This window comes from Antechinus flavipes, chromosome 2 (assembly GCF_016432865.1).
Source record: "Antechinus flavipes isolate AdamAnt ecotype Samford, QLD, Australia chromosome 2, AdamAnt_v2, whole genome shotgun sequence".
Classification (NCBI taxonomy): Eukaryota; Metazoa; Chordata; class Mammalia; order Dasyuromorphia; family Dasyuridae; genus Antechinus; species Antechinus flavipes.
Window position 1 is genome coordinate 591566752 of NC_067399.1, and position 27585 is coordinate 591594336.

Genomic DNA, 27585 nt, shown 5'->3' on the forward strand with positions numbered 1-27585 from the left:
ACTACCAAAATACTGAAATAAAAACATTTTCCAGGAACTCCATTTCTCGATTCAGGCTCAAAAGTTAAGGACTATTTTCCCCCACTTTTGCACACTGCTGATTTGCTCCACCTAAAGGTTAGTGCATCCACTGCTGGAGCAACCATCAAATATTTTCCTTTCCCTAATTCCACTCCCCGCCCCCCCTTCCCCTCCTCTCCTCCGCGCAGTTTTTCCTTCCTAACTCAATTCTAAAGTGCACTTTTGTTTGGACCCTCCCCCCCTATGTGGGGTCTCCTAGGCCCTACCCCGGCTCCCACTCCTAACTCAGTTGCCAGCCCCCCTTTCTCCTCCTTTTCTAATTTGCATAGTCTTCCTAAAACCATTTCTTTTCCCCTTCACACTTACACATACTCTCGGCCTCTCACACTCATTCCTCGTCCGTCTTTCCCGGTCCCTCCCTCTCTCCTCCTCCTCCTCTCTTCCCTCCCTCTTTCTCTTTCTCCTTCTTCCAGTCCCCCTATCTCTTTCTCTCTCTTCTTCCCTCCCTCTTTCCCTCCCTCCCTTCCTCTCGCTTGCCAGAAAGGATCATTGTTAGTTTCTCTAGCTCTTTCCCCCTCCCAGCGCTGTTTATTTATGCACACGTAACCCGGCTTGGCCCCGCCCCCTCCTGCATCTCATTAAGGGGCTAGTGTGTTTCTCTCTCCCTGTCAATAATCTAGGCTCCCAGACTTCTCCGTTTCTCCGGATTTCGATCCCCCTTTTTCTATCTGTCAATCAGCGCCGCCTTTGAACTGAAAAGCTCTCAGTCTAACTTCAACTCACTCAAATCCGAGCGGCACGAGCTCCTTCTATATCTACGGCTCCCCCCCCCACCCCCTTTGCTCTTTATATCTGACTTCTTGTTGTTGTTGGTGTTTTTTTACCCCCTTTTTTATTTATTATTTTTTTTTGCACATTGATCGGATCCTTGGGAGAGAGAGAAAAAAGGAACCCAAACTCACGCGTGCAGAAGGAGAAGAGATTTTCCCCCCTCCCCTCCCCTCCTCCCTCTTTTCCCCTCCCCAGGAGAAAAAGACCCCAAATCAAAAACTTCACCTTGGACTCTTCTTTTTCTTGCAAATTTTTTTGGCAAAACTTTTTTTGTGTGATTTTCCCCCCCATTTTTCCCCCCTTTATTTTTCTTCCAAAATTGCTGCTGGTGGGTGAAAAAAATGCCGCAGCTGAACGGCGGTGGAGGAGATGACCTAGGCGCCAACGATGAGCTGATCTCCTTCAAAGACGAAGGGGAGCAGGAGGAAAAAATCTCGGAGAACTCCTCGGCCGAGAGGGATTTAGCTGATGTCAAATCGTCCCTAGTCAATGAATCAGAAACGAATCAAAACAGCTCCTCAGATTCCGAGGTAAGGCGAACCCCTCGGGCTGGTGGGGTTTAATCTATTACCTTGACTTGGCAAATGTTAAAAAAAAATATGGATGGGGGGGGTGTCTGTATTGGAGATTGCATCGCTCTGGTTGCTATGTTTGTGGGTTTCTTCCATTGCAAAAACTTGTAACACTTTTTTTCTCTCCTCTTTTAATGCCCCCCCCCCATTTGTTGTTCTCTCCCCCTCTACTCTCCGTTCTATTATTTCTCGCCCTCCCCACCAACACCCATTCGAAAGGCGGAAAGACGGCCCCCGCCTCGATCCGAAAGTTTCAGAGATAAATCCAGAGAAAGTTTAGAAGAAGGTGAGTAACCCCCAAAACAGTGTAATTACCCCCAAAGCAATCTCTTCCCTTCCCCTTTCCCTCCTCCTCCCTCCCACCAAGAATCCCCCCTTCTTGAACCCAAGTCCTGTTTTGCAGAACTCGCTGGCTGTCTTGATCCAGCTGTGCGCTGGTCCAGCTGTGTAGCTGTACAACTTTGGGACACTTTCTAAAAAGTTTTCTCTCTTTTTTTCCTGTCCTCCCTGTTCCCTTTCTCTCGCTCCCCCGCCATGTTAGCCGCGAAGAGGCAAGATGGAGGGTTGTTTAAGGGGCCACCGTACCCTGGTTATCCCTTCATTATGATACCCGACTTGACTAGCCCGTACCTCCCCAACGGATCCCTCTCTCCGACGGCAAGAACAGTAAGTGACATTTTTATTCTTGTAAATTCCCTCCCTCCTCCTTCGCTTTAGAGTCACGACCTCGAAGGGTCCCTGCATGTAGCCCCTTCTCTTCCTTTCCCTCCCCCTCCCTCCTCCTTCTCCCCCCTCCTTTCTCCTCCCCTCCCCTTCTCTCCCCTCCCCTTCACCAGCTATTGCAAGGCTGCCAGAAACTTTCCAAACTTTTCTGCCTTTTGTGGACTGGGATTTGTTTGCTCTTCGCCATGTTGTTGCTTTCAGTTTGGTGCCTCGTTTGTTTTTTGAAACCTTCCTTTCAAAGCAAGGCTTTAAAAAAAAAATAAGATCAGTAACTTTTGCGCTCTGATTTTTTTTTGTTTGTTTCTTTTCCTCGGGAAGATTGCTGCGATCTCTCTCTCTCTCACTCACTCTCTCTCTCTGTTTCTCTCTGGTCTTTCCCTGTTTAACCATTTCGCTGCTGCAGAAAGCCCTCTGGTGACTGATTTAACGTAACCGCCAAACTGAGTTTGTTGCTAGATAGTATCTTTCCTATTAGGCAATGGACTTTAGAAAAGGAGAGCGCCATGCGCTAGAAGGGGACCTTGGCTTTCTCTGAAGGATTTCTATTTATTTATCCTCACGAGTATTGTTAGTATTACTCCTTCCCCTTGCCTCCCCCCTCCCCCCTCTCGGACCTCCTCCCTCTTCCCTAGCAAGGTCAGGCTTCATCGACTTGTCTCTGCAAACTTGGTGGCCCTGAGGCTGCTTGCTGACTTGGCTCCGCTTTCAAACCTCAGGGCCGAGGAAGCACGGCCACAGTGGGCCGGCGGCGCAGAGCAGAAGGGAACTTGGCAAAACCCTGTGTCTCCTGGCCCCCATGCCGAGCGGCTCTGGGGGTCGAAGTGGGAGGCCGGGGTGGGGATGAGGGGCAGCCTTGCCGATCGCGTCCTTTACTTGTTGTGTGCCGCCCGTTTTGTCTCCTCTCGGGGACTTCAGGAGAGTCAAAATACTTCGAGGGAATTTTTTTTTTTTTTAATGATACACACAACTGAGAAAAGCCTAGAAAGATTCCCTTGGTGACTTGAGGGGGAGCAGTGAGGTTCAGTTTTGAGGGGGGAGTGTTTGTGCTGCAGAATTGAGTAAGAATCCTACTCAACTTTGGGGGCCCGAGGAAGGAAGAGCCGGGCTTCCCGGTGCCTTCCGTCTGCTTCCTGCAGTGTGCATACACTCCCACCCGATCTCCTGCGATGCCCCTGACATTTTTGTTTTTAAGACTTTCTTCCTCTCCCCCCCCCCCCCAATTTTCTCTTCCTCTTATTCCTCCCTTCCCTCCCCCTAAAAAAAATCTCACTCCACCCGAGGCCTGGCTTGCGAACCCCCTGGAGAGAACAAAACGTTAATACGTGTTTGTGAATGCCTCTCTCCGGGTTGTTTCACCTTCCCCGGGTCGCCTAGCTTCTCCCCCCACCCCCACTCCGTGCCTATGTTATTTACACTTTTTTTTTCTTTTTGGTAACTCGAGATAGCAGTTTGAAATAATACATCCACTGTTTAGCAGCCGGGGAATCGGTGTTAATGGCCGAGGTCTTGCAGAAATTGAATCTATCATCTACAAGTGTTTTATAGCATTAAAATATTATCCGTCAGGTTTGACTTGTTTTTGATTTTTTGTAAGCCTCTAGGAAATAGCAGGGACATGTTAGGTCGGCCCATTTTTATGGTTAGAAATGAAAAATATCTTCTCTTTCTCTCTTTCCTATTTCTCTTCATTCTCTCCCTCCCCCCCCATTTGCCCGCATGGGAAGCTAAGAGGACGAGTCTGTAGCTGACTTCCTCTTAGATGGCATCTAAAAGCTTGCTCTGCTCCTTAAAGATGCATGGGAGCTAGAGTGACTGCTTATGCACTGTAGTGATTGGAGTTCTGAGGGGAAGCATAGATTGATTACTTTGTCTTTTTCTTGGAAGCTGCTGTGTCTGGGGCTCTTTATTTGTGAGCACTAGGATCAAAACCTGATGGTTTTGTGACAAGACAAAACCAAGCAAAATATTACAGAGTAACCTTAAGGGAGATTTACCCTTCTCCCTTCTACTGAATTTAAGAGTTTCTGGGAAAGAGTATTTATTTTTCCGTTTAAAATCTTGTTTGAATGGCACTTACTTGACAGTGATTGAACTAAGGGAGATGCTCAGGATGTTAGATTTTGGCTTGGTGGCCTTTCTTCCTCTCTTTTTCTTCCTTTCATAAATATAGTTGCAACTCAGCATAGTTTTTTTTTTTTTTTCATAGATTAAAAAAAAGCGTAAAAGTGGAGATTTTCCAGTAATTAAAAGATAAAGTAAATCTTGATCATCAAATTGTTATTTTTCCCTATATTAAAAATGACTCCCTAAGATTAGTCCTTTTTGCAGGAATTAATAGGTACAGAAAAACTTCTAGTTATTTTATTGTTGACATAGCAGGTGGCCTTGTAGTGTGACATCACATCAAGCATTAAAAAAAGCAGCTTTGTACTCAATAGGCAATTTTAGCATTTGCATGTCAAACACCATGTTTCCCTCAGAATTGACTACTTTCCTCCCCCCTCCCCCCCCACTAAGCATACCTTATTAACTTAATTTTTAATTGTGGGCTTCCTGAAATTAAAGTTATTTATTTAGACTCAAAAGCTGAATAATTTAGATTAAATCAAGATAGCTGGCTCTGTGGCATCCTGGTCTCTTGACACCTTCTATCTGAGGTGCCAGCTTTGAATTCCAGATTTGCTGCAGGGAGGAATATAGAGAGAGGAAACAGCAGACTTTCAGTGACCATTAGAAATTTGAATTGGCTTTACACTGTTTGGGTTTGGGTTTTTGGGTACAAGGTGGAAAGACAAATTTGCAATGTGTTTCTTACTCATTTCTTAGGCCTTGTTGATGCTGTTTTACTTGAATTTCTGTTACTTCTGGGTTTACCTGGGAATAGCTGCTTGCCGCGCAGAAGCAAACTCCCAAGAACCCTGATTTCTGCTTTTCTGTTTAAGAATGTAAAGAATTAAGGAGTATCATTAAATCAGCTTATGATGAATAATACATTATCTCAAGAATAATACTTTAATTGCTGAAGACTCCATAAAGCTTGATAGTAATAATTTTATTTTAAAACGACAAAAATTTCTGCATAACATTAATTTACCCTTTGATACAGTAATGTGAATGGCTTTTAAGAATACAGATTCGAATAGAGACACACATTAAGGAGAGGGCTAGTTTAACTAGATAGGAAGTGATCTAGCTGCAGATATTAGAATTTTGGTAACATTTGTATATTAGGGATAAAAGGAAACTGTTTTCATTTTAAAGTTAAAAGTGAAACAAGGGATTTTTAAAAAGATCTTAAAGAGCCAGTCTTAATTGGTACTTGCAAACAGCAGAGAAGAATGTGGGGGTCACTATTTCCAAAGGGTCTTTGCTTGTTTAAGCTTACCTGTTAGGTTTTTTTTGCAGCTTTCATTATCCAAAGTTATTTATTTTCTAACTGAACTGTTTGCTATTAGATAGGAAAAGCAAGCAACATCCCCAATGCAGTTTTTCAAATTTGGAATCCTTCATTTCAGCAAAACCAAGGGCAACCTAATAACTTGGATGTCTTTTTTAGCCAAGAAACTTTTTCTTCATGAATATATAAAAATGGATATTTCCTAGAGCAAAAGCCCAATAATAAAGCTTTGGGATTAGGAGTGTGAAGAGTTAATGGTGGTCCTCCTTTCCCTCTCCCCCCAGCCCACCCCCCCCTTCTTTCCCTCTGATTGTTTTGACAACACTTTTCAAAGTGTGACATTCCAAGCCCCTACATAACAATGTAATATTACTGTAATTACACAGGTCATTACATTTTAAATAGAGAACAATAAAATGCTTATCGCCCCTGAAAAAGAACAGGTGTTCTTGCCCTTCTTTGGTATTTATGCTAATTGTTTTTCATCTCCTTCAGAAATATTTATGACCAGCCTGTTTTGATTTCAATCTCAATATATTGGTATTAATTCATCCGCTAATCTTTATTGGGTTTGAGGCTTAATATCTGCTATATAGATTATGGTTTCCATAGTAGCTTATTAATTTAACAAAATAGATACAACCAAATATGTCAATAATTTGCTTTTTCTTTAATTTCTAAAATTATGTGCAATGGAGAATTTATGAAGACATAAACTTATGCTTAAGAAGAGTATGCTTGGGGGAAACTTTTGCCTGCTCGATGGAGGGAGGGGGCTTCCTGATCTGTTCTATCTCCACTTCAGACTAGATTTCATGTCTGTGGCAAACAGGCTGGCCTCTGTTCATTTCCACCTGGTTTTTAATTTCTTTGGACTCCATTGACAGTGCTATTGTAGTCGGTGAATTTTCTGAGAGTAGGCTGGGGAAAAAGTTGCTGTAAAGTTTGAAGGAGCTTGCAAAACGAAATAATGCAGCACTGTGAGGGAGCAGAATAATTGGACCCCTGCACTTCATTAAAAATAATATTTGCCCTAGAAATTTCACATTTTAAGAGTTGCACCAGGTCGATTTTCGCTATTAGAATTACAGTAGAGGCCTTTCGAGGGAGTTTCTGAATGCCTCCATACATTCCAGGGGCTAACTCTTAGTTTGCACGTGTTAATACCAAGTGCATCCATTTCTCAGTTTTGGGGGGTAGGGGCAGAACCTGTGGAACTCTACTTCCACACTGGCAGCATGTAAACTGGAAGGTCTCTAAAAGGATTTTACGTTTTGTCAGATGTTTCACAACAGGGCCCCCAAATCATATTAAAAATGCAGTGTAGAGAAAACAGAGCAGCTGTGCATTTTTGTGTGGATGTGTGTTTCTGAACCATGACTAAAACTCAGAGGACCTTTTCCCAGCTGTCTGGAAGTTATGTGGAAGTTGGATTATTGGCAGTTAAGTATGAGACAACCTGGATTTAGCAAATGCTCTCTCCTACACAGGAAGTAGATGACATTATATTGGGGGAAGGGAAAGAGAGAGAGGCCCAGGCAGCTTCAGGAAGAGAAACAGGCAAGGAGGGAATTTGCCGTGTGTGTGTGTTTTAAACTATGGTGTTGAGGAGTAAATAAACATTTTCAAATGCAGCATGGGCTCATTTTTCAGAGTATGTATGTGTATATATGTGTGCACATGTCTGAGGGGGAGGCAAATTAGACAAAATTTGGAGTCACATTTGTAACTATTTGGAGAAAACTTTTTTGTTTCCTGAGTTTTTAGAAAGGTTGGAGGAGGAAGAACTTAAAAATTCTGTGGTCCTTTGGAGGGATGGGGAGCCTGTGTTTTTCTTAGGGGAGTGAATAGTGACAAATATGTAAGCAAACCTTAAACTTTGCCATTTAATTGGGCACGTTTGTTTGGCTAATTTTACAACCAAAAGCCAACTTGCACCTCAACAGGACTGCTGAAAGAAATGTGCCCCAGTCATTTGCTGGCAAGAGCCACTGGGTCATAAATCCACAGGGTTTATTTACAGCCTATAACACTTATGAATGTTAAGATATTTGACGCCACGCTGGCCTTATAATATCCAAGGTCCGTAGATACTGGCAATGGGTCAAATTTCTTTCACTAATTATAAGCAATGAGATGGGAGGGGAAAATATCACAAAGCTTTCTCCTTCTCCCTTCATCCTCTTCCCCCCATCCCACCTCCCAAATCTGAGTCTCTGGGTACCTTCACTTTTCATTTTATGCTGATACTCTTCTTCTGCTTAGGGTTAACACTTTCAGTCCTGAGAATTCAAGCAGGGACTGAGAACAATGCAGTTTTAAAAACAAAGTTGCTACAGGTTTCTGCATCTTTCTTTTGTAGAGAACAACACTGTCTGTATTACAGATAGAATGTGTGTGTTGATAACCAAACCAACAAAATATTTCCCAGAATACTTAAAGAAACCTGATACGGGGAACTGCTCTTTAATTTATTGATGTACCACTGAGCTGGAAAGGGAGAAAACACACACACAGGGCACCAGTTAACATCTTGAGATATTGAGCTTTTTTGAGGGGGCGAAGGGGAGGGGGAGCTGATTAAAAAGCGATGGGAACCCAGACTACGAGAAAAAAAAAAAAAAAAACTAGACTTATTTGAGGAGGGGAGGAGAGAACTGGAGTTTGAAGGTGGAGGGGAGTATGCCGAAAAATCCAAACTTGGGAAGAATGTTGTGAGGAGAGAGATTACAAACTTGGGAGAGAGAATATTTATACTATAAATTCAACCGGAAGTTAGAGATCCAGAGACTGCCTCTTCAGTGTCAGGAATTCATGGTGGTAATGAAGGATATAAGGGAGGGAGGATGAGAAAAAGTACTGCTTTGCTCACTCCCTTTCTTGCTCATCTAATAGTTTCTAGTGAAATTAAAATTAATGGGGGTAGGTTTGACATGGGACTGGATCAGTGAAAAGAAGGTCTGTATTTCCAGATTTTAATTTTGAAGCAAAATCTTTTTATTTATGACACCTTCCTGTATTTGCCTCAGATACTGACCCCGATAGGACGACCAGAGAAAGAGGGTGAAAGAAGTGATTTTTTTTTTCTGTGAAATTACGTGCAAATCATAGACAATGAAGGAGTTCAGAAACCTGATGGGTTCTGTCATTTTGTGCTGCCTCCTTCCGCGCCCCCCCCCCCCAAAAAAAAAAAAATAACAGGCAGAGCCTAGAAGGGTTTTTTCCTAATCAATGGAATTCTGAAACTTACTAGCCCTCAGGGACAGATAGGAATCCCTTAACAGGACTTTATGAACATAGTGTTATGTAGGACCTTTGAACAGGTTATCTATCAATCAGTGATGTTTTTCAAATTTCCCTTGATATTTTTCTCTTCTTCTGGCTCATCTAATTTTACATGGGTAATTCAATCTGTCATATTTCATTCTTTTGTCTTAGAGATCCGTGAGCTGTCTAATGAGGATCGAGGGGGGTTCATCCAAGTCACTTGGGCATTCATGGCTAAATCAGCCCTGAATGAGTTAAATTGCTTGCTAAAGTTTGGCATCATGAAAATAAATTTGAGGCCTGGTAGGCATTACCAGGGCACAGCCCATTCACAGAGCTTAATTAGTGCATACTGTAATTGTCCATGCTTTGCCAGGAGGAGTCATGTTTAGGAGAAGTGGAGTCCTCCTTCTGCAGTCTTCAGTTTTGAACTGATAAATCACTTGCATATTTGTGCAGTGATTCAAATGGAGCTAAGACCTCTCCCATCTCAACATGTGGTAAATTGTAAAGTCAATGAATTGCAGATGTAGGCTACAGTGAGATTCTCTAAGAAAATGCAGAATGAATGGGAAAGAGTGATGCTATAAATATTTACTGAGAAGATAACTAGATTCCTCCATGCTGGGCCAATTATGATGCACTAAATATATTAGGGCAAAAAAAATGTTTTAAAATCTAGAAGATATATGCAGGTCTTTTGGGTGGGTTGGTTTGTTTTGGAAAGTGAAATAAAAGGCACCGTTTTTTATTTTCATTTCACTTTTATGAAGCCTGAATCACAATGGAATGCTTAGGGAAATACACATGAAGTCCACATTAATGCAAATTAATTCGTTATGAGTTGCCGCACAGTGACTGCTAAGTGAAGTAATAATGATTGGGCATCATTTTATGAGTGTTAGTGTAGCAACTTTTAATGAAAAATGCTGTGTTAGGAACATGTCTCAGCATAGCAGAACCCCCCCCCCCCTCCCCTCCCCATGTTTATCTCTGGCGGAAATGTGTTTACTACAAGCCCCAGAGACTGGGTTCGGTTTACTCTCTGCAATTTAAGAAATGGTTGATTTTTACATTTGATGCTGAGAAGAAAAATATTATCCTTTTCTGTTATGATGATAGAAATTTTGACTTATGTGTCAGCATATCCAAGCAGCAAATCAACTCTTTAAAAAGGTTTCAGCTCCAAATTGAAAAAAAAAAAAATCTAGTGAATGTGGTTGGAGTTTATTGTCCTCCCTCCCCCCCCCCCCAAATCCTGCTCCAGATATAACTTCCTTGTAGAGTTTTCCCCATCATACCCTCCCCCTTCATTTTTTCTTAGAGGATTTTTGTCTCTGGCTACCTTGCAAGTCAATACTTCTTTCTCTTATGTGAGTAGGTGGATTTGTATGGAAGCTGTAAAAGTTAATGATTGTTCTCTGACTCATAGCTGATGGTTTCAGGTTGAGGAAAAAGAAAAAAAGAAGTTAATGAGTGTAAATAGACATTTGCTGAAACAACTAGACAGTGGGAAAGATTGTCTCCGTCCATAGACGTGTATTTTGTTGTAGCGGAATGACTGACTGAAGGGATATGGCCCTTCAATTCAAAAAGGGAAGCTTTTGTTAAATTGTTTTCTTTGGAGGCCCTGAATATTCAGCTTTTATAGGGCTTTGCAGGAACATTTAAACCCATGTTCCTGCCAGTTGATACTGGTTTGCTGTCACTGTGGAAGCTCCAGGTCCCCTATCACTACTTTGTAACAAGAAAGGCAATAACTCAAAACTTTGTTCTCTGACTCAACAGCCTGAGCACCTGTGGAGACCTGGAGCCACACCCACAATGGCCTTGCTGGTGTCCCTGTGTCCCAAAGCATGCCTTCAGGGATACTTAAGGATTTACATAAATCTACGTTTGCTATCTTTTGAGCTAAAGATATAAAAAAGGGGAGAACCCCAATAAGCCCTAGTCACTGCTGTTTGGGGGGAGGAGGGGAGAAGAGAAAGGAGGGTGACTTAAAAATAGTTTTAAAGAAATAGATGAAATAGTTTCCCAGGAAATCAAATTATAAGTATTTTTTAAAAATAGGATCTGTAGCATAAGGTTGTTTTTTTTTTTTTTTTTCTGAATTAGGGAAGGGGGAATTAGTGAAATGAACCCAAAAGCAGACCATTTAAAAAATAAAAAGAAACAATAGAGTCAAGCCCATCCCTTTCCAATACCATTTGTAATGAACATCTTGAAAAGTAAACTGAAAGACACTGAAAATTAAGTGTTATTGAAATATCCACGAGTGTGAGGTCTGAAGAATCCATTGCTGTTGAAAGTCTGCCCTTCTGGGTTATGTATTTAGTTTCGCTCATTCTGAAAGATATTTTCCTAATGTGGAGCTAGTGGTCACTATCTCATTCTTCCCCTGTGACCATTGTCTGCCTCTGGGTGTCATTCTAATGTGACCTTTTTAAGATAAGGCATCTGAGGGAGTGATGGTGAGTCAATTGAAATTAAGAGAAATTGGGAAATTACAGGGAATAGTAATTCATTAAAAAGTCTAGTCGGAAAAATATAAAGAGAGGAGTCAGGAGATTTGCATTCTAGTCGCTTTTATTTTCCATATGTGACCTTGAAGTCGTTTTTTGTTTTTCGGGCCTCAGTTTCCTTATCTGTTGAATAAGAGATATGGTGATTGGCAAGGTTCTTTGTGCTTTTAATATTCTCTCCTTCTATGAAATATTGATTTATACATTGCTAGATCACAGTGTAGGCCCATGACATGCAAATTCCTATCCTTTTCTCTTTTTACTAGTTTCTACTATTCTTGCTCTGGGATATGAAAAATCTCATGGGGGACCATTGTTAAGATTTATATCTAGGTTAGTTAAAATGGAGTTAGGAATAGGTGTGATATATTAGCATAAGAAGTAACTCAGAAAAATATATTTATCTTTGTTGAGTGGTATTACTTAATTATAAGCAGTTCAAACTACCTTTTGGATTCCTATTTTATGAGTGGCTGGGACTCCCTGGAGAAGCAGGTCCATGGAGAATAGCATTACCTTTATATTTTATAGATGGCAAAATTAAGGGATTAGGATATCAAATAAGGTGTTCTAGGTCACAGAGAAGGGCAACTGCAGCAAGTTAGGAATGTTGGAACTAGGTACCTGGTGTAACGTTCCCTTGGTTCGGCCATGAATGTTTTGCTAATGGGTTTATTAACCTCCTTCCATCATCCAAAAAAATAAAACGAAGTAACCACTACTTGTTCTTTTCTTCCTCATGGTATTTTAGGGAGGGTATAAATTATTATTCCATGTGAGAGTGCCAAGATTTTACTGGGTACTTTTAGTTTATCTTTGTCTTAAAAAGCCAGAATAGATGGAACAAGGCATCTTTGTGTTACAGGGGAAAAGAAAGCAGTTAAAGTGTGTGTGTGTGTGTATAAGAAAAATGCATTTAGGGGAAGAGGGAGTGGAAACAGAGAAAGGATAAGGACATTTCAAGTCCTTTTCTTTAACTAGTAAACGTCTTCAACCACAGTCACAAGCTGTTTGTAAAGACAAGTTGAACTCTAGAGAATGTGTTCCTTGTGTTGTGTGTTTGTGAGCAGGCTCTGGTTTTTCTGTTTTGGTCCTGGCCTGTGGGGGAGGGAAGCTATTCTTGCCCTGCAGTGGTGAAGATTACAACTTAGTTTGCTACAGAGCTGGTCTCTCTCTGGTCCTATCTACTTTGGGAGTTCTGGCCACAGTAAAAACAACAACAACAACAACAACAACAACAAACAGAAACCAAAAAACCATAGCTTTTACTTTAATTTCAACACTCGTGGGATATATTGTTGTCTAACCAGTGATAAAAATTAAGATTAAAAATGAAACTGGACAAGGGAGAAGATTGAATTTGGATTATCCACAGTTTTCATTAGTTTATTCGGAAGACTGTGATTCTATGAATGCTTTTTTTTTTTTTTCCCAAGACATATACTTAGTTATCAGGTGTCCATTCAATTTTAATTGACAATATAAGATTCCTGTGGTTACCCCGAGTACAGATTGCCTAAGGGCTCTACAGGGTTTGTGGGAAGAAAAGCTTGGACAAGTTTCCATTAAGCTCTGAATCAGGCAATTGGAAAAGAGGAGAATAAAACAGGCTGAAAAGAGGGACAACTTGTTAGTGTTGCATTCTCTGCTTAGAAGGAGAAACCTCTTTTAGACAAGAGCGGTTCTCAGGCCAAGAATTTCAAACTCGTAGAGAAACCTGTCCAGAGCACAAAAGTTGTTTGAACGCGATGCAGAATTGTCACAGTAATTAGAGCAATCTCCGCTTACTGACTGGCAGTCTTTATAAAAAGGACAGGGGATAAAGAGTCCAAATTCATCTTTCTCTTTTAGTGATTCACTTTTGATGAACTGCTTGTGAGTGTGCGGGGGGCCACATTTTCAACTGCTCATCATTAAATGTTTTGTTTTAGAGGAACCTGGTTGATTTCTGTGTCTTGATAAACAGTAGCAATTCTTTCTTTATTTGGATTCTATTTTTACCTTGTTTTGGAGAAGTTGGTGTATTAAATGGAGGCAGTGATTTTTAAACCCTGGAGGAGGAGGAGAGGACCTATATTTTTACTTCTGTACTTCAGTTCAGAGGGACAAATGAGTTTTATTTCAAAGTCACTTGCATCCTAAAAACAGTCACTTGCAGCCAATAAAAGAGCCACTGTTATATACTCAGAGCAATGCAGGATTCAACTGGAAATGTATTTTATCATGACTCAGTGTAGAGTATCTTCAGAAGTTGGAGTGTGTGTGTGTGTGTGTGTGTGTGTGTGTGTGTGCGCGCGCGCACGCAGTATTTTTAAAACTGGATGGACTGAATAATTTTTCTTTTAAGGACTAAGGTGCAGATTAGTCTAAACCCCATTTAAAACTCCAGTTATGCCTTTGTTGTAAAGTAGAAGTCAAATGTGGCAAAATTTTGCACCAACTGTTAATAACTCTAGTTATGAAAGGGACTGGTTCTCCAATCCTTGCTTTTATAGAGTGACTTCTAGTATATGGTCAGCTATCACTAGGGCCATATACTGCTGTTGGTATAAAAGAAATTGAAACCAGTTACTGGCTTACAACGTGATTGAAATTGTTGGTGAGAATTACAGTTGGGAGAAAGCTTTCTGCTTTTCTTTTAAGTCAGGGCATCCACCTGAAATAACCCTTTATAATTTAGATATAATGGCAGGTTTGCAGAAGAGTGAGCCCTGGTCAAAAAGATTTGAAGATTGTACTGGGACTCTGACTGGAGGAGCCAGTGACCAGCTTTCTCCCATTGGTTAAAGAAAACAGAATTACTGACACTCAAAACTTCTAAATACTTGCTTAGCTGTGACATTGCTGACTAAGTGGAAAGTTAGTTATCAATGGGCTGCCTATATATAGAGAGAAACAGTAGGATGCCAGTATGTGGTTATCTTAATGAAATGCATAATAAATTGGGTGAAACCCTCATCACAACACGTCTGATGCCCCAGAAATGGATTTGTTGTAGGTACTTTTTTTTCCTTTAAATATGTAGGGATCGAGCACTAATAATATGGGCTTCTACCTGTTGCAGATTCCTAAGCATCTTATGCTCCTTCCTCTCCCTTGTATGTTATAATTCTAATAATTCCTTAGCAGCACACACTGTTAAATTTTCTTCAGCATCACTCACAATACACTGGCTTTCTTTATGTCTTAATGGGCATCAGTTTTTCTTTTTTCATGTCATTGATTCTCACTCTCCCCTCCCTTTTGCTTATTGAATAGCCTTCTTCTCCACCCCCCCCCCTTTTTTTTTACTTCCTCCTTAGATTACTATGATCATCTTATCCATAGCAACAAATAAAAATCCACGAGTCTTCATTGAATGCCAGGGCTGTAGTCCAATCTAGGAAGGTTTGTCTGCTATTCATAAACTGCTTAAGATGTTTTCTTGTAGTTTGTGACATAAGCAGAATGCTTTGATTTGGTTTTTTTCACAGCTCCATATTCAGTCGGGGAGCACACATTACTCTGCGTACAAAACGATTGAACACCAGATTGCAATTCAGGTAGGAAATTCAAGTGAACCTGAAGCTTGAGTTGTCAATATATAGGTCGTGTGTGTGTGTTTTTCCCCCCACCCTCAACTACAGTGTTAATATTATTAATTCTTTGGGGAGGGGGAGGCAAATAAAGAAACGGGGGTTGGAGGGAATGAGGGGAAATGTGAAAATAATTTAAAGATGATGGAAAGAACCAGCGATTGTCAAATCAATTATTTTGAGTTCCTTGTTCATGTGTAAGGGTGTAGCCCCTAGAGAGGAAACTGTTTTGCATAGGGAAGGACCTTGGACAGGGTGAAGAACAGGCAGCCAAAAAGGCAATGTGGCAAATGAGGGGGGAATGAGAAGAGGTTGTGTCCTAGCCAGCTGCTTGTTTCCGATGGCTCAAAATCATGTTAAGTGGTGCTAAGAATATCACTTTTGACCTGATTGTCTTGAAATGTTGATTTATATGTGACCTATTGATATATGAAACTAAAAGTGCTCGAAGGAGGAGAGAGGCAGATCCCAGCTTCTGTTGAGAAGTCCTATTTCCTGTTCATGTAGTATGACTATTCTCTAAAATTCAAAGGCTGAATTAATCAAAGACTAATATGGACCAAGAGAGCAGGATTCATGCCAAAAGAATAGTGCTGTAGTGTGAGAAAGCAAACTAATAAGGTTTTCAGTCCGTCTGTCATGGTTGGTGAAATGAGTCCTTGAAGAAAGGATATACTATAGAAGAATTATATACCCCTCAACTAACTTTGAACATTGAGATTCTAATTAACCCTTTCCCTTACATTGAGGAATTAAAGTGTAAGGATTTTAAAGCCTGGCTATACAAATTCTTTCCTTCCAAATTAATTTGATTTTATAACATAATTTTGAAAACATTCCACTGCTTTCTCTCTTCTGAAGGTTGGCCATTCTAACCTTGGAGATAATATTGTGTGTATCTGAATAGGCAAGATGGAGATCGAGAGTAACAGTTGCATCTTTGTAGCAGGATTCATTTATAACTGAACCAGACAGTCAGTAAATCAGCCTTGCAAATAGCCATTTGCCCAAGGTGAAGTTGGAATTATGTTGGAGTGGTAAATAAAGAATGCTGATTACATTTATTTTCACTACCTCTGTACCCCTGAGGGTACTTAGGCCTGCAAACTTAGTTAGTTATTTTATGTGTGTTTCTGGGTTCCTAAGATTTTTTTGTTCTTATTTGCAAGGCTATAATAAATTGTCTTCCTTAGATCAGTTCCACTCTGCTTGATGTAAAGCATGTGTATTTTAGGGGAAAGAGGCACTTTTCTTTTGCTTTTTGAAAGCTTTTTCAGAAGAAGACATCTTGAGTTCAAAGATATGGTTGTCCTTACTGGCCAACCTGCTTAGAATCTTTGGGATAAAATAACTTCTTTAGAAAATGGGGTGGGTAAATGTCTCAGAGATTTTCCTGCTTGGTTAAAGTTCTTTCTGTTGATTAATAAAAGATGATGTTCTAGTTTAGTGGCAGAAGCTATAACTTAAAAGAGTTCCTGAATTCAAATTCTAGTACCATTCAGTTGTGTGACATTGGGCAAGTCATTTCTTGATTTTTTTTTTTTTTTTTTTTTTGGCTGAGGCAATTGGAGTTAAGTGACTTGCTTAGAGTCACACAGGTAGAAAGTATTAAGTGTCTGAGGTCATTTTTGAACTCAGGTCCTCCTGACTTCAGGGCTAGGCTCTATCCATTGCCCCACCTAGCTATCCCAATTCTTGATTCTTTGTAACTCTTCCTCATTTATAAAATTTCTAAATTTACAAAGGTCCCTTCTAGCTTAGTAATTTTATGTTGAGGTTTCGGAAAGGAGTTCAAGATTATAGTTTCAGGAAGGATTGGTTGAATTCTGGAAGAGTAATACAAACCACAAATCTTAATGGAATTATGAAGTAGATTAAGTGACCTGGAAGGGTTTAAGGACTCTCTGAAAATCTTGTTGGTTTTAATGTTGGAATCGTTTCCACTAGTTAAAACAGTAGAGTGATCTCTATCAGAATTTGGAGGCAGGCTGGCCTTCAGTGAAGAAAGTTCAGCCCAGCTGTTATATCTTTATACCTTTTCCTAAAGTATCCCTTGTTAAGTTAGATAGTCATTCCCTCTGAGAGCTGTGAAGATAGTTCTCAGGAGGAGGATGGAGTAAATTACAGAGTTCATTGTTCAGAGAACTGAAACCATTAATATTTCTTCATGAACAGGTAGTATTGTTCTCCTCTGCTTCTGTTTGTGAAGGCTAGATGCCCATGTGGATAGAGAGACATTTTGTTAGATAGATAGTCCTACAATACTTGCGGTATTCATTATCCTTCCAAATCATTGCAAGATCAAACTGAAATTGATAAAGCCGATTGTCATCCATTGTATTTTAGTTTGATCATCAAAATGGTTAGTTTGAGCGAAGGTTTAAAAAAAGGAATTTTTTTTTCAGAGTAAAGAGGTTTTTAAAAAAATTTTGATTTAATTGTGTGACTTTTTTTTTTTTTTTTTGGCAAGACAATTGGGGTTAAGTGACTTGCCTGGGGTCACACAACTAGTAAGTGTTTAGTGTCTGAAGTTGGATTTGAACTCAGGTCCTTCTGATTCCAGTGCTGTTGTGCTATCCACTGAACCTTCTAGCTGCCCTCTGGAAGTTTTTCTTAAAAAAAAAATAAAGCTGATGAAATAAAATTTTCTGACTAGTGGGGCTGAATTTAAATGGCCAGTTTTGGTTGGGGGAGAGAGTTCAGTTTCTTTGATCCCATTTTTTTTTTTTAATACGAGTTTTTTTATTTTTCAAAATACATGCAGAGATAGTTTTCTACATTCACAGCTGCAAAACCTTGTATTCCAAATTTTCCTCCCTCCCTTTTCATTTTTCTTCTCCCCTGGACAACAGGTAATCCAATATAGATTAAACATATGCAATTTTGATCCAGTTTAAATGATGAAAACATTCTCCAGTTATTTTTAGGGGGGGGTTCTTTTCTCACCCTCTCAACATATAAAAGCAAAGCATTTTCATAGTCAGCTTTTCCATCCTGAAGCTTGAGCTATTTAATGTCACATGAGAGTCAGCTCAGGTCCTGCCTTTGACATACACTAGAATTGTGAGACCCTGGCCAAGTCAGCTAACTTCCCACTGTCTCAAACAGTTCTCTAAGATAAGCTATTCAAAACTAAACTGCTAGTCTTCTTCTGTGGAAAGAATTGCCACACTGAGAATTGCCTTCATTGATAAAATTACAGATCTGGAACATCTCCCCTTCACCCCAGCCCTCCAACCTGAACTTATCCCAGCCCTATTGCTTTCCTCAGCTGTATCCTAAAATAACCCAGGGTAGCATGACACTGTACATCACATGAGATTCATGTCCCCTTCCACTCCTTCTGCCCCTTTGCTGATCTCTATGCACCGGCCAAGTTTACGGTTTATATGAATGACATTAGGATGATTCTATAGATGTGTCATGTTCTTATAAAAGGTTTGGACACTATCAGTTGCTATGTTGGTATCATTCCCTCTTAATATCATCCTTGCTTACTTTCAGTTTTGAAAAGCTAAAAATAGCATGGAAGTCCCAAATCTAATTCCATGAATAATCATAACCCTTCTTGCCAAATCCAAGTAGAGCAGTATGAGTTGGGTTTTTTTTAAGAACATTCAGTCTACTAGCCAGACTTTTTTTTTTTTAAGTGAGTCCGGAACCCCTCTTTTCAAGTGTTCTTATTCATATTCATCAGCATAATTGTTTCCATGTTTTAGAGTTCAGCTACACATGAAAAGCAATGAATTAGGTTTGAGATTATGAAAGAACAAGGACACTTTTGGTCTTTTTTCATGGTGAGCAGTGTGCAGGAGAGGATGGAACCATAGTATGGCAGGGACTTTAGAAGTCCTTTAGTCTAGTGTTTCTTGTATTGCTTTGGCAACAAGAAGCTCGGAGGCTTGGAATATATTGTAAGAAACTGTAAAGCAGTGAGTGGTTCAGGGCTATAGGGGCTGTGAAGATGAGATGTTAGGGACATTCTCTGGCTCCAAATAATAGAAATTAAAGTTATTTTAATATAGGAGAAAAACATAGATAATCAGTATTTTGGGTATCTATATATATGTGTGTATATTTACATATACATGTGAGTATGTGTGTATATGTATATATGTGTGTGTGTGTGTGTGTGTGTATGTATGTGTATATATAAAAATGTACCAAGTAGGAACTATGTGTACCACAGCATGAATGATATCTGGGTGGGGTATATATGTGTACATATAGATGTATGCTTTATATTTAATGTTGCAGAGAAGTGGTTCCAGTATCAAACTTTTCTTATGTAAATACTTACTTAGATCTCCCCAACAACAACAAAAGCCCCACACATAAACAACAACCAAAAAACCCCCACATCAGTGTGTTTTCTAATAACTCAGTGTGGAAGAAATCGATTTAGTCCAGCTCCCTCCCTTACAAAGAAGGCAATTATTGGTTTAGTCCAGGTCTCATAGTGAGTGACAGAATTTGGATTGGATTCTATTGTGCCTCAATTCAGTCGTTTCTGTCATATTCCCAAGACCTTGCCTAACCTTTTACTTATCTTGGTATAGTCCAGCATTTCAGAGTTGGATCTTTATTCTAACTCTTGCCAAAGGCCTTGGTCATCTGCAGTCCTGCAAATCTGGTTATACCCATGTTGCAGGTGGGTAAAAGTAGATAGGCTGACTGGCCTCTACTCTCTTCTACAAGTTCTGCAGTTGATTTAGACAAATGTTTGTGCTTCTCTAATGTTTCCCTGGAGGGATCTCTTCCAACACTTCACAACCCATCATTATTCCAACCCTAATAGCAGTGCTGCAATCAAGGTCAAGGCCTCCAGATAATTTTCCACTTGGTTTCCAGAAGGGCTATCACTGAAGCAATTACATTTTTGTTTTATGAGTACTTTGGCCAAACATTGATATTTTAACACCAAATCACACGTGCTTACCCATGTAGACCTTCTTGAGTTGTTTTCCTTTTGAGAAGATGTGAAATTATGTGTGTATACAAGTCAACTTGGGGAGCGTCCAGAAGAAATGGACCATTTTATTTGTTTATACAGCTGAGTTTCGGAGAATTTCCAGGGTGTTGTACTACCCCTTCCCCTCACTCCTTCAGGTCCTCATCAGGCTTTTACAAAAGCTGATCTTAGTTTTACCTTTGGATTCCTTCCGCTGTAACTATGTATGGACTCTACCCACATGGGCTTATTTCCAGGTGCTGTTAAGTGTGTTGGGAGTTGGAGGGAAAAGACTAGAGACTATAAAGGCTCCTCTTATGTTCATAATCTATGTGGACTGCTGAGCCTGGATTTGGAGGACTTTAAGGCACTATGCCTTAGAGAAACCAGGACTGGCCTCTTCCTGTGTGACTTGTGGATAGGAGGATTGCTCATTCCCTCAGGGATAGTCTTTGGGACTTCAGAGACTGTGCTTTAGGGACTTGTGTACCTTCCCATCTGATTTGGATCAGCTGTTTTAAGACTTTAGGATTTCAACCTAGGATTACTCCCTCCTTTCCAAAAATAATGTACAGAGGTCTCCCTTCTCTCCATCCCCCGTTTAACCCCACTGGGTTGTGTTCCATAAGTTCATTTGTCAGTTCTTTGGAACTTGGAATACATTTTCCCCACAGAAACAATGTTCTGCCAAGTGGTTAGGTCCTCAGACTAGCCCATAAAGGACCCTGCATGTGCTCTGAGTACAGTATCTGATGTACAATACCTGTATTTTATGGTACAAGAGAACCTAAGGGGACAGTTCATAATAAGTATTGATAACAATGTCTCTATGGGAAAAAGGTATTCATTTTCTGAACTTGGGATATCAGGGATACCTTTCCCCCTACCTGAGTGAGACTAACTTCCCTAATTCATACCTCACTGTGGCAATAAAAATATCCCAGTCACTTGTGACTATGACTACCTTGGTTTCCAGCAGTGTCTCAATGGAGAATAGAGGAGGAAAGGAGATGATGGCTTGAGGAGGAGCTCCAGCCTAAGGAGGCTAAGGGGCTGTGGAGTTCTAGAACTTCTTGAACCTGCAGCCAGCTCCTGGCCACATACATCCCTTTTCTTTTCTTGCTAGAGCCCCAGGCATTGACCTGCCAGCTTCCCTTGCCACTGCATGCCACTAATGACCAGTTTTCCTTCTATTCAAGCCCCCACTGCTGAACAGGAGATTTTTGAGGTCTTCAAAGAGGCTTTACAGCTTGTTAAAAAAAAAAAAAAGAGGGGGAGGAATAGATAGGAATTGAATAAGCTCACCTTTCTGCCTTTTCTACTCCTCTATATTTTTGTACCTTCTTCAATTTCTTCCTGTTCATCTCCCCTTCTTTCTTTCTTAATTTAGATCCTGGATTGAAAAGTAAAAGTTATATAGCAACTATAGCTGCTAATAGTGCTTTTTTGTACACAAAGGATTAGAATAGGATTGAGTTACATTTCAATGGAAAATCAAATTCAGATTATCCTGGGTATAGCCACACTGATTTCCCCATCCCCATCTTTTGAACATTACACCTTTCTTACATACTCTGTTTGTATGTATGTATGTATACTTGATTTATATCATGATTGTGTACATGCTTTATCACCCTTTGAGGGGAGAAACCTTGCCTTTTCTTTTAGTAAATAATGATGTTTTGTATATTATAGGTACAATACATTTGAATGAATGAATGTGCAAGAGAGAATAGTAATTTATTATACTGATTAGTAGTAGTATACTGATTACCATTTTACTGACCTAGAAGGGAAAAGTCAATTTCCCATCAATTCAGCAAACACTGATCACTTAATATGTCCAAAGACCTGTGCCTGCTGCTGATGGAAGAATGATGAGGAATAAGATATGATTCTTGTCTTCAAGAAAACCAGGTCACTCATGATGGTTTAAGTCTGTTTGTCTATAGCTTTCTAGCTATGATGCAGAACAAGGCAGGCAGGTTTGCAATGCCAAAGGAAGGGCCAAGTCACAGTGGGGGAGGAGGGAGTAATTCTTGGACAATTTCCATGGTCTTAGGAGCCAGAGGCCATTCCTGAGAATCTATCCTATTCACTGTCGGCATAAAATTAAATATAACGGGGACTGAGGCTCTTCTTGAATAGCATTTCCTGTAGTTTGACTACAGGACTAACTCAACAGAAGGAAGCTTATTAAACTAAGGAAATGTTCCATTTCTGAGTCTCTTGGCTAAATTATTTTGATTTAGACATTTAGTATAGATTTAGGACTGTGTGACTTTGTCATTAGTATGTAGCACTGTCCCATTTAGTCTGTCTTGGTGTCACTGATCAAAAATGAGTGCCTGGAACAGAGTGAAACAGTGTGAAATGGCTCTGTTTTAGAGTAGCTTCTGCTCTTTCATAGACTTGCAAGTAGCTGAAACAGGATGGGACCACAGTCACGTATCCCCTTATTTTAGGAGGGGCGACAGAAGTCCAGGTGGAGAAATAACTTAGGTGAAGCTATATAGCCAACTGGTAGAAGCAGCCTTAGAGCCAGGTCATTTGGCTTTCAGTTCTTTGCTTTTGCTATCTGCTCCTCATGCTTTTGATCAATAGAAAACCCAGACAACCTTCCAAGTAAGTCCATTGAGAGCAACAGAGCCAGCTCTAGAATTCATGTCTTGCTTAAGTTGAATTTCATTCCCATGTTTTTAGATGGAAGCCCCCCTAAAAGTACCCATACTAGCAGTGTTGTCCACACCAATTAAATCAACTTAACAAAATGTTTGCTTTTTAATCCAACTGTAGATTGCAGATGCCTATATCAATTCACATGCTGGCTTGCATTTTAAGCATTTATAAAAGAATCATTTCAGATTATTCTGAGAAAATTAGCCAACTCAGTTTGCAAGTAGGTTGATAATGCAAATATCAGGTTGCCTCCGATTTTTACAACTGAAGTTTATGAGATGCCCAGATCCTAGAGTTTTCCTATGATGACATTGGGGTGGTTATAGATAGGGAATAGGTTACTCATTGTGAATAGGAAGATTTACCTATACATGCACTGGCTCCATGTAATTGTAGGTGGAAGCAGTGTGGTACATTGGAAAGAGACTGAATCGAAGTTGTAGGGATTGGATTTAGTTCTTCCTCTGTCACTTACTATCTGGATAAATTGTAGAAGACCTTTCTGGTTTCAATTTCTTCAAAAGTAAAACAAGAGGTTTCGATTAGATACCATATATAGTACCTTCCAGCTATATATCTGTGGCTATATGATCCTATTAGCTCAGTGGATTAGAATACAGTTCTTAAAATTTTTAAATATGCTTTATTTCTTGTTATTCTGAATTTAACAAACACCAGTAAATATGAACATTTCTTTATACAAGCAAGAACACGAAACTGTATATTTCTATTATATAAGGCATGCTTTAAAAATAAATATATAGTATGTTTAGTATATTTGTTAATTGGAACATGGTTACAAATGTGATCATGTCCATATTGATTGTTAGCTTCCTCTTAGCAATCAATAAGCTGATATGTATGTGGTACTTTAAGGTTTACAAAAATCTCATTTGATACTCATAGTAGCCCTATACAACAGAAAATTATTATTACTGTTTTACACATGAGGCAACTTAAGATATCAACTGACCTGCCATAATCAATGTCTAGTGTTTTTAATATGAGTCCAACCTTTTCCTAAGTCATGCACATGTTTCATGATATCACACGGACTTCACACATAAGAATAGGTAGTATTCATGTGGGACTTAAAGATTTTCAAAGTTTTCCTCTATATCCTAGAAACAAACACCCAATACTGTTTAAAGCTTAAAGATAGGGCAGTAGAGTTGCCTTTGTCTAAGAAAGCTAATATAATTATTATTCCTATGAGAATGATCATCCAAAGATATATGAGTAGTAGAATGCATTCTTCTATTTTGCAAACCTTTTCTCCCCCCCAAAAAACCAATCTCAGTTTTGTTTATTTACTTATTGACAACTGGGATTGTCTGTGGTCAACATGTATTATTTGAATCTTACTTCCTGATGCCTTACTATATTCTGGACTCAGCTTTATTTCATGAAGACTATGACCACAAATTCTGTGAAATATTACCCCATTGGAAAGTCTTTTAATATGATGCTAGGAGATGGACTTCATATCTGACCTCTGAGACTGAGTTGGAGAGCTTGATTTGAAAATATTCATCTGCTGTAGAGTGATTAATTTGGGGGGCTCAACAGCTCTCAAAGACTCCTAAGTTGTAGAAAGTTTTCAATTAGCTTTAGTAAAATGAATGAGGAGTGTCATTCATAAATAAAGCTCCTGGATAAAATCATAGCTTCTTCAAATACTGAAGAAGTGCATTGTCTTAGGAGAGGCAATGTGATATAATTGGTATAATGTGATATAATGTGGTTTAAAGGCTTCCAAAATTTGGTGTCAGACTACTTTGGTTTGATTTTTGGTCTCTACTACTTGCTACTGGCAGTCAAATCACAGTCTCTCTGGACCTCAGTCTCATAAAAAGTACAGTGGAGAGGTTAGACTTCACAAAAAAAATTTCTTGCATCTTCAAATTCTTTTGGTAGCCTGATGAAGCTTGTGAATTCCTCAAAATAGTATTTTTAAAAATGTACAAATACATAGTTATAAAGGAAAAAAGCTTTTAGACTCCAGGTTAATAGCCCCTGCTGTAAGTTTCTTGAGGACAGAAATTTGTTGTTGTTCATTTCAGTCATGTCTTATTCTTCATGATTTCATTTTGAATTTTCTTGGCAAAGGTTTTTGGGTGGTTTTTCTTTCTCCTGCTCATTTTCCAGATGAGAACACTGAAGTAAATAGAGTTAAGTGACTTTCCCAGGGTCTGGTACTTATCTGAGGTCACATTTGAATTCAGATCTATCTCCTGGGCAACCTAGCTTGCCTCTAAGAGCGTGAAGTGATTGTTCCCTAGAGTCTGATGAACTGGAGACAGAACAAAGTGATGTGTTATCATTTGTTGAATGACTAAATGAATGCATGTATATCTCCTTAGTAGATAACATTGCAAATTTAGGGAAGGAATGATTAAACAATTGTGGGACTGAGGAGAAGTTTGCTTTGTAGGGATTGAAAAGGACAATACTTAAGTTATTTTTTCCTAGTATCAGAGATTCTGAGGAGAGTATTTTTATGGTAAACAAAGTGGATTTTCTTCATTATCTTGGTTCCTTACCAGTTGCTCATCATTATGAAATACTAGTGTGAAAATAAAGCCAGACAGTTAGGCTGGAATTACTAACAGGCAATATTTGCTTCTCATTAAAAAGGCAATAAGGAGCTGTGAAGGTTTTGGAGCAAAAAAGTGATAAGGACATATTTATATTTTAGGACAGTTACTTTGATAACCCTACACGTGGTTTTCTTGACATTGGAAGCCCATTAGAAGGCTATGACAGTGGCCTAGATGAGGAGTAATGAAGGTTTGAACTAGTTTAACAGTAGGGAGAATAAGGAGCAGCAGAATGTCATGAGAAATTGTTTCGGCATGATAGCCTATGTCAATTAATTGGATTTGGGTGACAGTGAAGAATAGTCACAGGTCATTTAGATTTAGAGCCTGTGTACTTTGGAGGATGGTGGAGCCATCAATAGAAATAGAGACAGTGGGAGTAAGACCTATTTGCGGGGTATGATAACTTCAATTGGGCCCTCTTGACTTTGCTGCCATGGAAATGAAGAAGTGGCGATACCTAGCAGGCAGCTGAAAATGTAGGAGTGAGGTTTTGGGGAGAGCTTGGGGATGAAGGTCTCTTTGGCAATCATCCATACAGCAATGATCATCGAATCCACAGGAAGGAATTCATGAGAATGTTACCTGAGAGAGTAAAGGGAGAAGAATCCTGAAGATGTTGTAGCCTTGGTGAAGAAACACACTTTGTGGGTAGTAGCAAGATGGTCCAGGGAAAGTCAAGAAGGAAAAGTAAGGCAAATAAGAGAACTAGAAAAGAGTAGCGTCATAGAAGCTAAGGGAGTTGAGAACCTCAAGAATGACATGGGGAATAATCTAGTTTCACATTTTGTAAAAGGCCAGGTAGGAGGAGGACATTAAAAGATGGAGACATGGCAATTTAAAAAGGTAAATTGCTGACTTTGGAGTGAGTAGTTTTAGTAATGCCAAGAATGGAAATTAGATTGTAAAGGACAGGTTAGAAGATACTGAAGATTACATATTTATTTATTCAGTGAGTGAAGGCAGCAAATACTTTTATGGGCATTTGAGATTCAGAGAAGGGGTAAATAAATAGAGATAGGGATGGTAACAGAGTCAGAAGTTAGTAAATGTGTAGGTAGAGAAGATGAAACCAGCAGAGAGGAACCTAGAAAATATGAGAAAAATGGAGACTAATAGATGGAATGAGGAGATGGCATAGGTAGGCATTAGCCTTAGTAAGAATGAAGGCCCCTGCCATCCTCTGTTTGGTAAATTGACTTCATTTATAATTTTACTGACAAGTGATCTGCCATGTGGACTAGTGGGAAAATTATTGAACTTGAAGAAATCTGAGTCTCAGCTCTAATATTTAACAATGTGGTCTTGCATAGCATTTGTTCCTCTGAGCCTCATTTCTTCATCCGCAGAATGGGGGTATAATAATGTTTTCACTGCCACCTTGTTTGGAAAAAAAATGCTTTATAAACCACAGTATAGATGTAGGTTGTTATTCTAGCATTGAATTTTTAAAAGTCAATTATTTTTTTTTACCAAGTTGAGTAATCCTTTTAATAGAGATTTTGATAAATGTCATCTGTGCCTTTAAAGAAAAACTCAGAAATAGAGAATTCACAAATATTGTCAGGCCACAAATGAAGATGTAATAGTTTTCCCAGTCCCTCCCTTACCATAAATGGCTATAAAGAAGAGCCAAAATATTTAGCATTAGTTGAAAATCTTAAATAACTTGGAGTTTTGATTCAAATGGGATCTGTGGTATTAATTCCATGGTGGGGTGAGGCTAGAAGTTAGCTTTCACGAATGCATCGGTGGGGCTGCCACTGTGGGGAAGATAGTTTTGTGCCAAGAGAATTTAAGTTGTCTCAGTCGGCATTGTTGATGATTGAAATTGAAGAATTGTGAGCACAATTCATCTTCGGGGAACAGAGAGCATGGGGTGTGAGAGAGGCTGACTGGGAACAGACATTGACATACAGGCCGTCATCAAACTAATTGTTGTTTGAATTACCTGTTATGATCCGATGACAAATCTGCTTTCCTCCTGCCACTGGAGCAGAAAATGTAGCTTGAATTGGCCTGATGTTCACAAGTGTAAACTGTACTTCAACAAGATGGATAAACCCAATTATGGGGCCGACCTGTAGAGAGAAAATCCATTTAAATCTCGTAATGTTAAGCAGAGCTGTGTTTAATTCATTTGGACCAATTTGGGAATGATGTATGAGTGTTGGTGAACATTATTCAAAGAGGGGAGCCACTGGGGGAAAAGAGATGCACTATACCGATGTTCAACTCCGATGGCAAGTGGTTGTGTCATTTTAGTGGCTGCCACTAATGGTTGAAAAAGGCAAAAATGGCAAAAAGATGTACTCACTGCTGTGGTGAGAACAGGCTGTGTAAATGAAGCAATAACTGAGATGTTTGGAGCAGAAACAGGAAGCAGTGTTTTTCCTAAACATTATTGACAGTGTGACTTGAGAAGGAAATTTGTAGTTCCTCCTGCT

The 27585-nt window shown here is 39.6% G+C and overlaps 1 protein-coding gene across 39 annotated transcripts in view; it reads left to right on the forward strand.

The window, feature by feature from the left end:
- The first annotated feature begins 651 nt into the window (after positions 1–651).
- The window catches only part of TCF7L2 (transcription factor 7 like 2), a 228521-nt gene continuing 201587 nt past the window's right edge, over positions 652–27585 (forward strand). For 6 of the 39 annotated variants that reach the window (XM_051981445.1, XM_051981442.1, XM_051981444.1 and 3 more), the window contains exons 1-4: positions 662–1382; positions 1644–1710; positions 1966–2090; positions 14807–14875. In XM_051981445.1, coding sequence (XP_051837405.1) covers positions 1194–1382; positions 1644–1710; positions 1966–2090; positions 14807–14875 — 450 coding nt within the window. In that variant the 5' untranslated portion in view covers positions 662–1193. Of the gene's footprint in view, positions 1383–1643; positions 1711–1965; positions 2091–14806; positions 14876–27585 lie in introns of all 39 variants that reach the window. The other 33 variants (XM_051981424.1, XM_051981425.1, XM_051981451.1 and 30 more) reach the window with 22 other exon arrangements.